This window comes from Anguilla rostrata, chromosome 17 (assembly GCF_018555375.3).
Source record: "Anguilla rostrata isolate EN2019 chromosome 17, ASM1855537v3, whole genome shotgun sequence".
In the NCBI taxonomy this organism is placed as follows: Eukaryota; Metazoa; Chordata; class Actinopteri; order Anguilliformes; family Anguillidae; genus Anguilla; species Anguilla rostrata.
Genome location: NC_057949.1, coordinates 25,599,141 through 25,611,404, shown reverse-complemented (window position 1 = coordinate 25,611,404; position 12,264 = coordinate 25,599,141). Strand labels below are relative to the sequence as shown.

General features: G+C 50.8%; 2 protein-coding genes across 3 annotated transcripts in view; one reads left to right on the top strand and one right to left on the bottom strand.

Annotated features, from left to right (window-relative positions):
- camsap3 (calmodulin regulated spectrin-associated protein family, member 3) overlaps positions 1 to 2,516 on the top strand; it is a 29,685-nt gene extending 27,169 nt beyond the window's left edge. The window contains exon 18 of the mRNA XM_064314211.1: positions 1 to 2,516. This exon is cut by the window's left edge and continues 491 nt beyond it. The gene's annotated coding sequence lies outside the window, so the exon portion shown is untranslated.
- Positions 2,517 to 2,898: 382 nt separating this feature from the next.
- nr5a5 (nuclear receptor subfamily 5, group A, member 5) lies at positions 2,899 to 12,249 on the bottom strand. Of its 2 annotated transcripts, none has more exons than XM_064314195.1 (7): positions 9,823 to 12,242; positions 7,346 to 7,461; positions 6,993 to 7,134; positions 5,275 to 5,897; positions 4,381 to 4,500; positions 4,100 to 4,247; positions 2,899 to 3,693 (listed from the first exon to the last, which is right to left on the bottom strand). In XM_064314195.1, exons 1-7 carry the CDS (start codon positions 9,920 to 9,922, stop codon positions 3,446 to 3,448), a joined length of 1,497 nt encoding a protein of 498 aa, XP_064170265.1. In that variant the 5' UTR covers positions 9,923 to 12,242; the 3' UTR covers positions 2,899 to 3,445. The 2 variants fall into 2 exon arrangements, with proteins under 2 accessions (XP_064170265.1, XP_064170266.1); XM_064314196.1 differs by lacking the exon at positions 2,899 to 3,693 and adding an exon at positions 3,769 to 3,865 and having other exon boundaries at positions 9,823 to 12,249.
- Positions 12,250 to 12,264: the final 15 nt, after the last annotated feature.

The following is a 12,264-nucleotide window of genomic DNA, read 5'->3' as shown; positions in this document are numbered from 1 at the left end:
AACCCCCCCCCCATCCCATACTCACCCAATGAAATGACTTCTAATCAGTGACAGTCTGGCACTGAAACAGATGTAGTTGACGAGCCGGTCGCTGAAGGTCAAAACAGGAAGTGAAGAACACTGAAGCCCTTTAAACCCGGCGCCCTATGGGATCGCCCCCCCCCCCCCCATCTATGACGGCCCCCGCCTGGGGCCTTAGAGGAGCAGGAGTGGGGGGGTCAAGGATCAATTAAGGCCACACTGAAACGTCCTGGAGAATGACAATTGGCTCCGCCCCCATTCCGCTGAACACGCCCAGGCCCCCGGGCGGGGTGTGTCCGGTCACTGCCTTCTTTTTTTTTTACGGTGTCCTGATCTACTGATCTCAGATCAGTTTCACTGCCCAGCTGCCCTTCCTGCGCAGGGTCAGGCTCTGCCCCCCCCCCCGAGCTGATCCCAGAACAGTTAAAACACGCTGGTGTGATTTTTTTATACACGCTCGTGGACGGTACAAACCCTCAGTGGCCTTCGGGGGGGAACTTCGGGGTTCAGCTCACTCTCTTGTACGACTGCAGGACCGTTTGATATCGTTTAAGACTGAATCCTGATTTTCTTCCCTTCCCTGGCGTTAGCTTGTTTTTGTTTTCGTTTTCTTTCCTTTCCCAGGGAACAGAACTCTGTAGCGTTTCTGTGTTTTTCCGCGTAAGCGAAAGTGGAATGTGATCCAGCCTTATGCTGCGTGTATAACAGGTAATTACAGAGAAGACGGATCGTGTACAAAAAAACAAACGATTGGAAAAAAATCAATGATCTTGTGTATATATATCTGAGGGCTATTTACTGATCATCCTGTTTTTGTGTCGCCTCTGAATATGATTTATATGAAGTGGAGAGTGACCTTGTGCGCTTTGGGCGAGAGCTGCCTGAGCAGGGGAGAGTGAGAGAGACAGAGTGTGTGTGTGTGTGTGCGCGTGTGCGTGCGAGCGAGTGTGTGTGTGCACGAGTGTGCGTGCGAGTGAGTGTGTGCTTGCGTGCGTGTGTGTGCGCGCGCGTGTGCGTGCGAGTGTGAGTGTGTGCGTGCGAGTGTGTGTGCGCACGTACGTGTGAAAGTGACTGTGTGAGAGAGAGAGGGAGAAAGAGAGATGGAGTTAGAGAGAGAGAGAGAGGATGCATGGGCAGTGTATCACACTCGCAGTCTCTGACACAGCTGCTCCATCCCCACCCACCACACATACAGCCTGATCCTGCCCCAACCATACTCACTGCCAAATCCTGCCCCTTCATACACACACTGCCTAATCCTGCCCCAACCATACTCACTGCCAAATCCTGCCCCTTCATACACACACTGCCTAATCCTGCCCCAACCATACTCACTGCCAAATCCTGCCCCTTCATACACACACTGCCTAATCCTGCCCCAACCATACTCACTGCCAAATCCTGCCCCTTCATACACACACTGCCTAATCCTGCCCCAACCATAGTCACTGCCAAATCCTGCCCCTTCATACACACACTGCCTAATCCTGCCCCAACCATAGTCACTGCCAAATCCTGCCCCTTCATACACACACTGCCTAATCCTGCCCCTTCATACACACACTGCCTAATCCTGCCCCTTCATACACACACTGCCTAATCCTGCCCCAACCATACTCACTGCCAAATCCTGCCCCTTCATACACACACTGCCTAATCCTGCCCCAACCATACTCACTGCCAAATCCTGCCCCTTCATACACACACTGCCTAATCCTGCCCCACCCATTCACACACTGCATAATCCTGCCCCAACCATACACTCATTGCCAAATCCTGCCCCGCCCATACACATACTGCATAATTCTGCCCTTGCCATACACTCACTGCCTAATCCTGTTCCACCCATTCACACACTGCATAATCCTGCTCCACCCCATCCACACACCGCATAATCCTGCCCCACTCCATTCACACACTGCCAAATCCTGCCCCACCCATTCACACACTGCCAAATCCTGCCCCACCCATTCACACACTGCATAATCCTGCTTCAGTAGAAATGGTGAAGATGGAGGAATAAATTGTGAATGTTGAGAAGCTCCAGTGAGAGAAACTGAGATGGATGTGGCGGAGAGAGAGTCCAATGACTGCAGAAAGTGTGTGTGTGTGTGTGTGTGTGGGTCCGTGCGTATGTGTGTGTACGCGTGTGTGCGTGCGTGTGTATGTATGTCTGGATTGATTCTGTGCAATTCCACCATGAGGTCTTGTCTCATCTGGAGGTATTTATTTGGTAAGAAACAAATGGAAGGGTTTATGTTTTTGGTCCGTTTTGTTGGATTTTATTATTTATGTTGGTAATGGTGTTATTTTTGTTCATCTCATAAATGTAATGTCTTCTGACCTGTTGGTCTTGATTTTCTCTCTTTCGTCAGCCTCCTGTCAGAGTCTTACCCCCCCCAACCCCCTCTTCACTTTCCAACCCTATTTGTTCAGAAATTCAGGTCCATGCTAAAAGACTGGATCAGATCAATAAAATCAGTTTTAAATCATTATGCTCTTTTGTTTGCTGAATTTCTTTTAACCTTCAAGTTTAGCAGAGAAGTTTTGTTTTAACTTTACATTCTTGTGAAAGTAACTTGTGTATTTAATAATAATAATAATATTAACAATAATAATAAAACAGGTTCTAACTGATCTTTTGAACTCAAGCTTTCAGAAGCCACTTGGCTCATTGCTAATGATAACCTCTGTGCAGATTCACACCTTTCAATTAGGCCAGTTAGTTGAATGATGGGCTACCTTGATTAAGGTCCAAATCTTTCCTATCAGATTGGCCCAGTTTGAATCAAAACACTTGCAACGGAAAATAAATCTCAGAGACCCAGAGACATTTTGCCAGAGGAATGGGAAAGAGAGACTTGGGAATGGCATCGCAGTGGTGAGATATCTTTATTGGCGGTCTCTCTTCATTGGCAGTTTCTCCTTGGGTTTCACACCAAGTGCCTGATGGGGGGAGGGAGGGAAAGGGAGACTGGTTCTTCTGAGATGAGTGGGGGTGGGCCATAGCGATGGTTCAGTGACATACGATGGTCAGTGGAGCTTGGCTTTAGCTGAAAGGCGACAGTGGTGTAGAGTCAGAGTGTGGCCTTGACATGAACAGACTCCCACAGCTTCTTATTTACATAGCATCTGTTTATACAGCTGGATATATAACTAAAGCAATGCAGAAAGGCCATTAGTACCTTGCTCAAGGGTACAACGGCAGTGCCCTGCGTGGGAATCGAACCCGCAACCCTTTTAGGTTACGAAGCCAGTTCCTTCACCAGCACTGCCACCCATTGACCGACAGGAGGATAGTTTAGAGGCGGAGACCAGTCCCGATAGAGTCGTGGGTGTGTCAGAGGTGGGGTGTGGTCTTGATTGGCGCACAATGGTGGCTCACAGGGACAGCACAGTGGGGACTGACAGGCGATGGCAGTTCTCAGGCCTGCTTGGCGTGCAGCATCTCTGTGAGCAGGGAGTTGCAGGGCAGGTCCCCCTGCAGGTGGCGCTGGTACAGGTACTCCTCCACCTGCAGGCTGATGCTCCGCACCTCCGGCAGCCTGAGGAGCAGCTGGCCGAACGTGTCCGAGTGTCCGGAGTGTGTCTGCAGGGCGTGGGCCATCAGGGCCCGGTTCACCCGCTCCTGAGTCCGCTCGACCAGCCCTCGATCCTGCACCGCCTTCACGTCTGAAACACACACACACACACACACACACGTCAACACCCGCTCCTGAGTCCGCTCGACCAGCCCTCGATCCTGCACTGCCTTCACGTCTGAAACACACACACACACACACACACGTCAACACCCGCTCCTGTGTCCGCTCGACCAGCCCTCAATCCTGCACCGCCTTCACGTCTGAAACACACACACACACACACACACGTCAACACCCGCTCCTGAGTCCGCTCGACCAGCCCTTTGATCCTGCACCACCTTCACGTCTGAAACACATGCACACACACACACACGTCATGCACACTCCAGCACACGGACACACGACACACACACGTCACGCACACGCACTCCTGCGTAAACACGCATTTCGACATGTTCAAACACGCTCGCACAACAGCTGCTCGGTCGCGTTACCTGGGTTGAAGAGGACGAGGTACTTTAGGCACACAAACTTCTGTCTGTCCATCTGCAGGGTCCTGAGTTTGGACACCATGTCCTGTGAGCGGGTCACCAGACTGCTCAGCATGGGACCGGCCTGGGACAGTATGGTGGACACGTCGATCTGTGGGGGGGGGTGGTAATCAGCATGTCGAACTGTACTGCGGACTTTTGGGATTTAAAAATGGCAGCATTGTACTGCATTGCTCTGTCTCATTTCCACCGTTGGCTGGAACGGGAGCCTACTTTGGTCTCACCTGTTGCCCAGTGACCAGGTAGATGCTGCCATCTTTTCCATATGCCACCTGCCTGTACAGGTGATCCAACACCAGCAGCTCACTCCAACAGCTGTGAAGCAGACTCATCTGGTCCTCTACCTGCACAAAGAGGACAGTCAGCACTCCTGCACTCACACCTGGACCTAGACCTTCATACCTGTACCTACAGGCAAACGTGAACCTAGACCCTCAAACCTGTGCCTACACTCACACCTGGACCAAGACCTCCACATCTGAACCTAGACCATCACTACTTCCACACATACCCTAATGCTTGTACCAACACCTTCACAGTGGCATCTATACCCTTCCACCTGCAACTACACCTTATACCTGCACCTACGCTCTCACTTGTGCCTATACCTTAATCTGTGTGTGCGTGTTTGTGTGTACACATGCGTGTGTGTGTGTGTGTGCATATGTGTGTGCACATCTGGCTGTGTGTGTGTGTGTGTGCACACGCGTGTGTGTGTGTGCGCGTGCATCTGGCTCTCTGTGTGTGTGTGTGTGTGCACCCGTACGTGTGTGCGTGTGCGCGCGCGCGTCTGGCTGTTTGTGAGTGTGTGTGTGTGCGTGCACGCGTCTGGCTCTGTGTGTGTGTGTGTGTGTGTGTGCGTGCGTCTGGCTCTGTGTGCGCGCGCGCGTGCGTCTGGCTCTCTCTGTGTGTGTGTGTGTGTGCGCCCGTATGTGTGTGCGTGCGCGCGTCTGGCTGTGTGTGTGTGTGTGCGTGCGCTCGTCTGGCTCTGTGTGTGTGTGTGTGTGTGTGCGTGCGTCTGGCTCTCTGTGTGTGTGTGTGTGTGTGTGCGCGCGTCTGGCTCTCTGTGTGTGTGTGTGTGTGCGCGCGCGCGCGTCTGGCTCTCTGTGTGTGTTCACCTTTAGCTCCTTGAATAAGGCGCTGCTCCGGGCCCACTCCACCAGGGCGAACAGCGTGCGGTCGGCCATCTTGCACATGATGCTGAAGGTGTTGAGGCAGTCGTGCTTCCCGCGGCTCGCCTGCTCCCGCTGCAGGCTGGCCAGCACCCTGGCGCAGAGCTGCGTCTCCTCTGGCTCCCCCTGCAGGAGTTCTGTGAGAAGGCAGGGCGTGGGCGGAGCTGCCGGTAAGACTGGGGGCGTGGCCACAGGCAGGGCCTGGCTGAAGGGCTGGCTCTGGGCGCAGCCCTGGTAGCTGGAGTGGTACAGTCCGGCGTAGGGGAGGGCGGGCAGCGCCACAGCGCGGTCTCTGCCGAAGGAGCAGTCCAGGAGCACGAGGCCGTCCGATTGGCCCACGCCGGAGGCCACGGGCTGCAGCTGGTGAAAGGAGCTGGGAGCGTGGGGCGACGGGGCGGGGCTGGGCAGCGGGTGAAGGTCATGTGACGCAGCGGCTGGCTGCGTGGGCGTGGCTTCCAGTTTGACCCTGTAGGCGGGGCACTCCTCCCCCCGCTGCTTCCGCTGCCGGTCGCGGCGGTACAGCGGCCCGAACTTATTCCGCCCGCCCCGCATTCGATCGGCCCTCACCGCTGCACAGAGAGAGAGAGAGAGAGAGAGAGAGAGAGAGAGAGAGCTGCTCTTACCGCTGCACACACACACAGAGCTGCTCTTACTGCTGCACACACACACACAGCTGCTCTTACCGCTGCACACACACACAGAGCTGCTCTTACTGCTGCACACACACACACACAGCTGCTCTTACCGCTGCACACACACACAGAGCTGCTCTTACTGCTGCACACACACACACACACACAGAGCTGCTCTTATCGCTGCACACACACACACACAGAGCTGCTCTTACCGCTGCACACACACACACACACACAGAGCTGCTCTTTACACATGTTACAGCGCACTGGGCTGGGCACATCCTCTCAGCTGTGCTTTGTACAGATACTGGGTCTGTTACTCAATGACACAGCTAAAGAGGACACACACACACACACACACACACACACAGCTCCACTTTACAGTGCAGAGAGAGTAAAGTGGGGTTTTTTTTATCTGGGTCATCACATCAGTGGGCTCAGCAGGTTTATAGGTTGCTAGATAGCGTGCAGGAGTAGAACAGGGCTATTGCTGCAGTCCCGGGCCGGGATTGGTCATCTAAGGCTACCTGACTGACGCACGTTACAGCAGCATAGGGGGCGGGGCCAGCATTGGAACAGTAGTGCGGGGGCGGGGCCAGCATTGGAACAGTAGTGTGGGGGCGGGGCCAGCATTGGAACAGTAGTGTGGGGGCGGGGCCAGCATTGGAACAGTAGTGTGGGGGCGGGGCCAGGAGAGGAACTGAGGGTTTCCCGTACAGATTAACCAGCTCTGCTGCAGGAGGGTCACAGAAGCAGGTGAGGTTGGACAGGTCAGTGAAACTGAGAACTGTTCACAAGTGAACTTCCCTGGTGAATGAAGGTAAAACTGATGTGGCATCCGATTGAAGGATGACACTCTCCACAGGATGCCTCTCCACCGCTCCTGCTATACTCACCGGCTACTTTTCACACAACCGCTTACCTTAGGTCAACGGAGCCGATTTCCTCTGACACCCTAACCCCTCCCCCTTCGGTCCCCCTCTCTGCCGCTCCCCTCAGTGCCCCCCCCCCCCTCTGACGGCGACGTACCCTCTCTCCGCATGCCCACAGTCAGGCACTTTTGGAAGCGGCAGTAGGGGCAGCGTTTGCGCTGGGCCACGTCCACGGGGCAGCTCTGCCTCTCCGCACACGTGTAGCGCTTGTTGTTCTGCACCGTGCGCTTGAAGAAACCCTGCGGGCAGACACACGGTGTGTGTTAGCATGAGAGTGTGTGTGTGTGTGCGAGCATAAGTGTGTATGTGTGCGTGCATGAGTGCATGTGTGTTTGTGTGTGCATGTGTGCGTGTGTGTGTGTTTGTGTGTGTGTGTGTGTGCGTGCATGAGTGCATGTGTGTTTGTGTGTGTGTGCGTGTGTGTGTGTGTGTATGTGTGTGCACGTCTACCTTGCAGCTCTCACAGGTGAGCAGGCCATAGTGGTATCCTGACACTCTGTCCCCACAGATGGGGCAGGCCTCCCCCTGGGGGTCCCCCGAGTCTGGCTCTGCTCCCAGATCCTGGGCTGCGGGGAGGAGGAGGTGAGTGTGAACGCTCCTGTGAACCTGTCCGTCTGTCTCCCCCTGTCCGCCTGTCTCCCTCTGTCTGTCTGTCTCCCCCTGTCCGCCTGTCTCCCTCTGTCCACCTGTACTCATGTAGCTGTGTTCAGGTGTGTCTGTGTCTGCCTGACTGCGTTGTCCTGTAAAGCCAATCCCTGCTCTTGTGTAAAAGAGAACCTGCTTTCTTGCTCTCTCTTGGTAAGAAGGGCAAGTGTGGTCACATGACTCTGGGAAGGTGTGTGACTGAGCAGATGGTAAAGTGAGATATAACTGTTATGTAATCCCCATAATTAAGTTATCTTAAGATTGATTTTACAGGTCTTACAGGTGTACTGTATATGACAAAGCACTTCACAAAATAACTACTAAAACACCTCCACTGCTAAATAAACTACTAAAGCAACTCTTATTACCATGGCTACTAATACTGCCTGAGTTATTATTGCTTCATATAATAGTAATTCATATTAATTATAATCATCACCATCATCAAACCACCATACTGCAACAGAGAATAAATAATGAAGTTAAAAAAAATTGAACAAAAATAGACTGCTAGTTTACATGAAAACTAAGAGTATACACACATTATATGATACATTGAAACTAAGTGATCATCAGATAGCTACACTACATAGCCAAAAGTATGTAGACACCTGACATCCAACATCTCATCCAAAATTATGGGCATTAATGGAGTTGGTCCACCCTTTGCTGCTGTAACAACCTCCACTCTTCCGGGAAGGCTTTATACTAGATGAGGGAGCATTGCTGGAGGGATTTTCTTCCATTCAGCCAGAAGAGCATTAGCATCAGCACTGTTTCGGGGATTCGGCCTGGCTTACAGTTGGCTCTCCAATTGATCCCAAAGCTGTTGGATGGGGCTGGGGTCAGGGCTCTGTGCAGGCCAGTCAAGTCCACACCGTTCTTGACTAAACCATTGCTATATGGACCTTCACTCTGTGCCCGGGAGCATTGTCATGCTGAAACATGACGAGCCTTCCCCAAACTGTAGGGGTAGCACAGAGCCATCTAGAATACGATTGTATCCTGTAGCTCATAGTAGGCTCATAGGGTGATAACTGACAGCAGCATTGCCATTGTCCTCACATATCTTGGAGGAGAGCACACATGCTAGTCTGTGCTCTCCTAAATCAATAACTAGACCCACTAATGAGCTCTGATATAAAAGTGGGCGTTACTCAAAATGTTCCCTTAGTCTACTTCTGCTGAGCCCAGAGACTTACCTCATGCCTGTAACATTACTCACCTGGAAACAATTTAGCTACCCTCCTTCGTATATGTTCAAGAGCCACTACGTCACTGTATATATTTCATGCTAAGCATTTCTGTTCCTACCAGTTATAGCTTCTTAGCCTCTTTAACAGTCACAGTCATGGAATGAATGCCCTGCAATCAGGGGGTGATTCGTTAAGAGATTTCACAATGAAACATTTTGCAGACACTCTTATCAGGATCAAACTTACGCAGCATAAGTTCTGTGCGTGCAATCTACTATTTACATTTACTGAAGCAATTCAGGTTAAGTACCTTGCTCAAGGGTACAACGGCAGTGGCCCACATGGGGAATCAAGCCTGCAACCTCTCACTTACAAGCCCAGTTCCCCTATGCTACACTGCTACTCCAACTGTACAGTCACATACAACAGTTGTCCCATAAAACAGTTTGCTCTTGGGACAGACCAAAAACCAACAAAACCCTCGAATCTCTGCATCGTCCCTCTGTTGTGCTGTTAGTGAGGTGCAACAGGACACAGGGATGGAGGGGGGGGGGGGGGGGGGTCTGAGAGCTGACAGGCTGGGACTCGAACCTGCACCAGCCTGGTTGCATTCAGGTGCTGAAGTTCTTTCTCACTCAGGTGTCCGAAGCAAGCCAAAGCACGAGACACACTCAGCATAGAATAATTAAGTTATTCCACTCTGCTGCAACACAGGTGACAGCTAGAGAAATAGTCACTCACCTGCCATACTGGGGGATTAGCGAAGAAACCACTTCAGTGTCACACAGGGGATAACCAGAAAGATTATAGTGCCTAACAGAGAAACCACTCCACTGTTACAGACAAGACTATTGGGGAAACCACTCCACTGTCACACACGTTTAGCGGAGAAACCACTCCATTATAGTAGACATGACTTTTAGCAGCGAAACCACCCCAATGTAACTGACATGATGAGCGGAGAAACCACCTCACTGTCACACACATGACTAACACAGACTTAAAGCTTACACATTTCCTTATCCTTTATTCTGGCCTACGCTAAAACCATTCAGGTGTTAACGAAACAAAGTAAACAGTACTTACATGTGGAAGGTCTGTCCTTCAGCAGCAAACTCTGCTCATAGTCCGCAGGCCAAAAAGTCGCGGGCGGAAGCTGGTCCGGACAGAAGGGTGAGATGCTCATGTTTGGTGTGAAGGGGAGGTCAGTCACTGCTTTCTCGCAGCAGGGGGGTCAAGACCCGGGGGGAGCGGGAGAGGGAGAGAACGGGGAGAGGCAGACGGTGAGCCGCAGCGCCACAGCTCCGGGAAAAAGCCGACTGACGCTCGGTGGAGATCCGGCGACGGACTTTGATCCATGGCCAGAGTAATAAAAAAGTCGGTTCTCGCTGACACTCCTACCCGGCCCGGCGAGACGGACCCGCTGGAATTCTGGCTCGGGAGCGAGAGAGCGCGACCGTAACCGCGGCACGGCGGTGAGTAATTCTCGCAGGCTTGCTGATAAGATAAGAGGCGGTCAAGGGGCACGCGGCAAAGCTCTTCGTTTCCCTTGACTGCGCTTAAAAGGCATTTAACTGAGCGAAAGGGAATTTGCCGGCTGAAAAGTTTCATTTCTCGTCAAACAGGTTCCTTTTTTTTTTTAGAGTGGACGATTTGGTGTATTTGACTGAATTTGTTGTCACTTGCTGTATTGTTAGCAAACGTTTTTTGTTATGGGACATTTACTTGCTCTCGTTTATCATAACTGCATGATGTTGAGAGTTGCTGTCTGAGAGCAAGATGGTATGGGCCTAGTTGTAACTAGTAGGCTAAGCTTTCGGGATCAAACAACGTTGTTGGCTTCCATAAAAGTATGAATTATTGAGCTACAGATCTAATAAATAGTGCCAGATTTCCCTGACTGACAGACCTGTTTTTTTCTCACAGATCTAACCATACGATAAAATGCCAATTGACAGGTGCAATTAGCCCAAATAACGCATGTTCTGACGTCATGGAAGATTAACGGCGTTCAAGGGTGATTGGTTATCTGTAATACTCATTCTACTGCCAGTGGTGCAGCGAATAAAAAGTTATATAAAAGTACATTGAGTGACAGATACTTCACCTGTTAGAATCAGGCCATGTAGACTGTTTGGATGGCATTGGCTGATAATCAGGATTGGGGGGGGCTTGATACCATGGACTAGTTGGGGGGGAGGGTTTGATTGGCTGCAATCATGAAGAGCACTTGTCATTGCACGACAGGGTGCATACGCAATAGCATATGTTGGAGTCTATCTGTGCATTTCCCAGGTTAGGATATATGCCATGCTGCAGTTGCTCCTAAACAACTGAAGTGCAAATTTTTATGTTAGCATCCCCAGTGAAATAATGTATGGAAAATTATGCATCGACCGGATTCCACACATTAAAAAAAAATGCCCCTTATAATTACACCACTTAATTTTTTAATGCAATTACCTATGCCAGCGCATTAAACTAAAAAACTGTATTGAGCTGAAAAAAACCAGGACGTGACGTCGAATAAGGCCGATCCTACAGTTAGATGGCTACCGCTTAGCGTATAGGTTGAAGGGGTCAAACAGAGGAGCCGTGGACAACGAGTCTTACCATTTTTAAACATGCTTGCCGTCCAAAGGACCGGGATCAGGCCAGGAGGATTGAGATAAGATGTAGGCCGAAGCCTCGGGAACTTCTGGCGAGTTGTACAGATGTCGGTGAGTGGTCACAGAGCCCAGTATCACAGGTAAGGCGAAGGTGTGCGTGAGATTTCTCTCACCCACTTCTGCTCACTCTCATGAAGTTCCATTAAACAACCGGTCCCGAAAACTATCAGGCCAATCCATTCGATGTTTAACCGAATGTGAACGATACGGCACGAATGAACGTTTTTTTCCGAATCGCAAGAACTATGGTGGCAGGAAGACCAACGATACCTGTGGATTTTGTTTTATTTTAGTCAGACGAAATTTCGATGACTACTCCGACGTTCAACTTCAAGGCCAAACATAGCCAGAATCACCTCGGTTTCTAGACTGGTTGGTTAGAACCATATTTTAGGAGTATAAACAAAACTCAAAGCATTCTTTGGGTCTTGCTGGCTTGTTAACCGTCACTAGCCGAGGTTTTAAAAGGCCATTTTAATGTGTTGATTAAATTCTGCGGTCGTTTTTAGGCCTTGGTTTTGGGGTAGCTAGTCATTTTAGCAACCATCTTGTTAAGTGGCCGTCTGACCCTAAGCTTCAGTGACCTTCGTTTCGCGATCGCTGTTCCTCTGTGCCGATGCAGTTTGTTGGTGTTCGGCATATGTCTTAATTTTTTGACGTCTGTTCCCCTTGCCACATTAAATAATCTATCAGTTTTTTGTGATCGATGCCCCGGAAATTCGGGCATCGGTTATTTGGCCTGTGAACTCTGTTAGTTGCGTTTTTTTGTGGGAAATTGCATATCAAAGTGCTGATTGTCATACCTGTTTTATAACTGACACGTAGGCTAGGCTACTACTAATTGCCATTCAGCTTAATA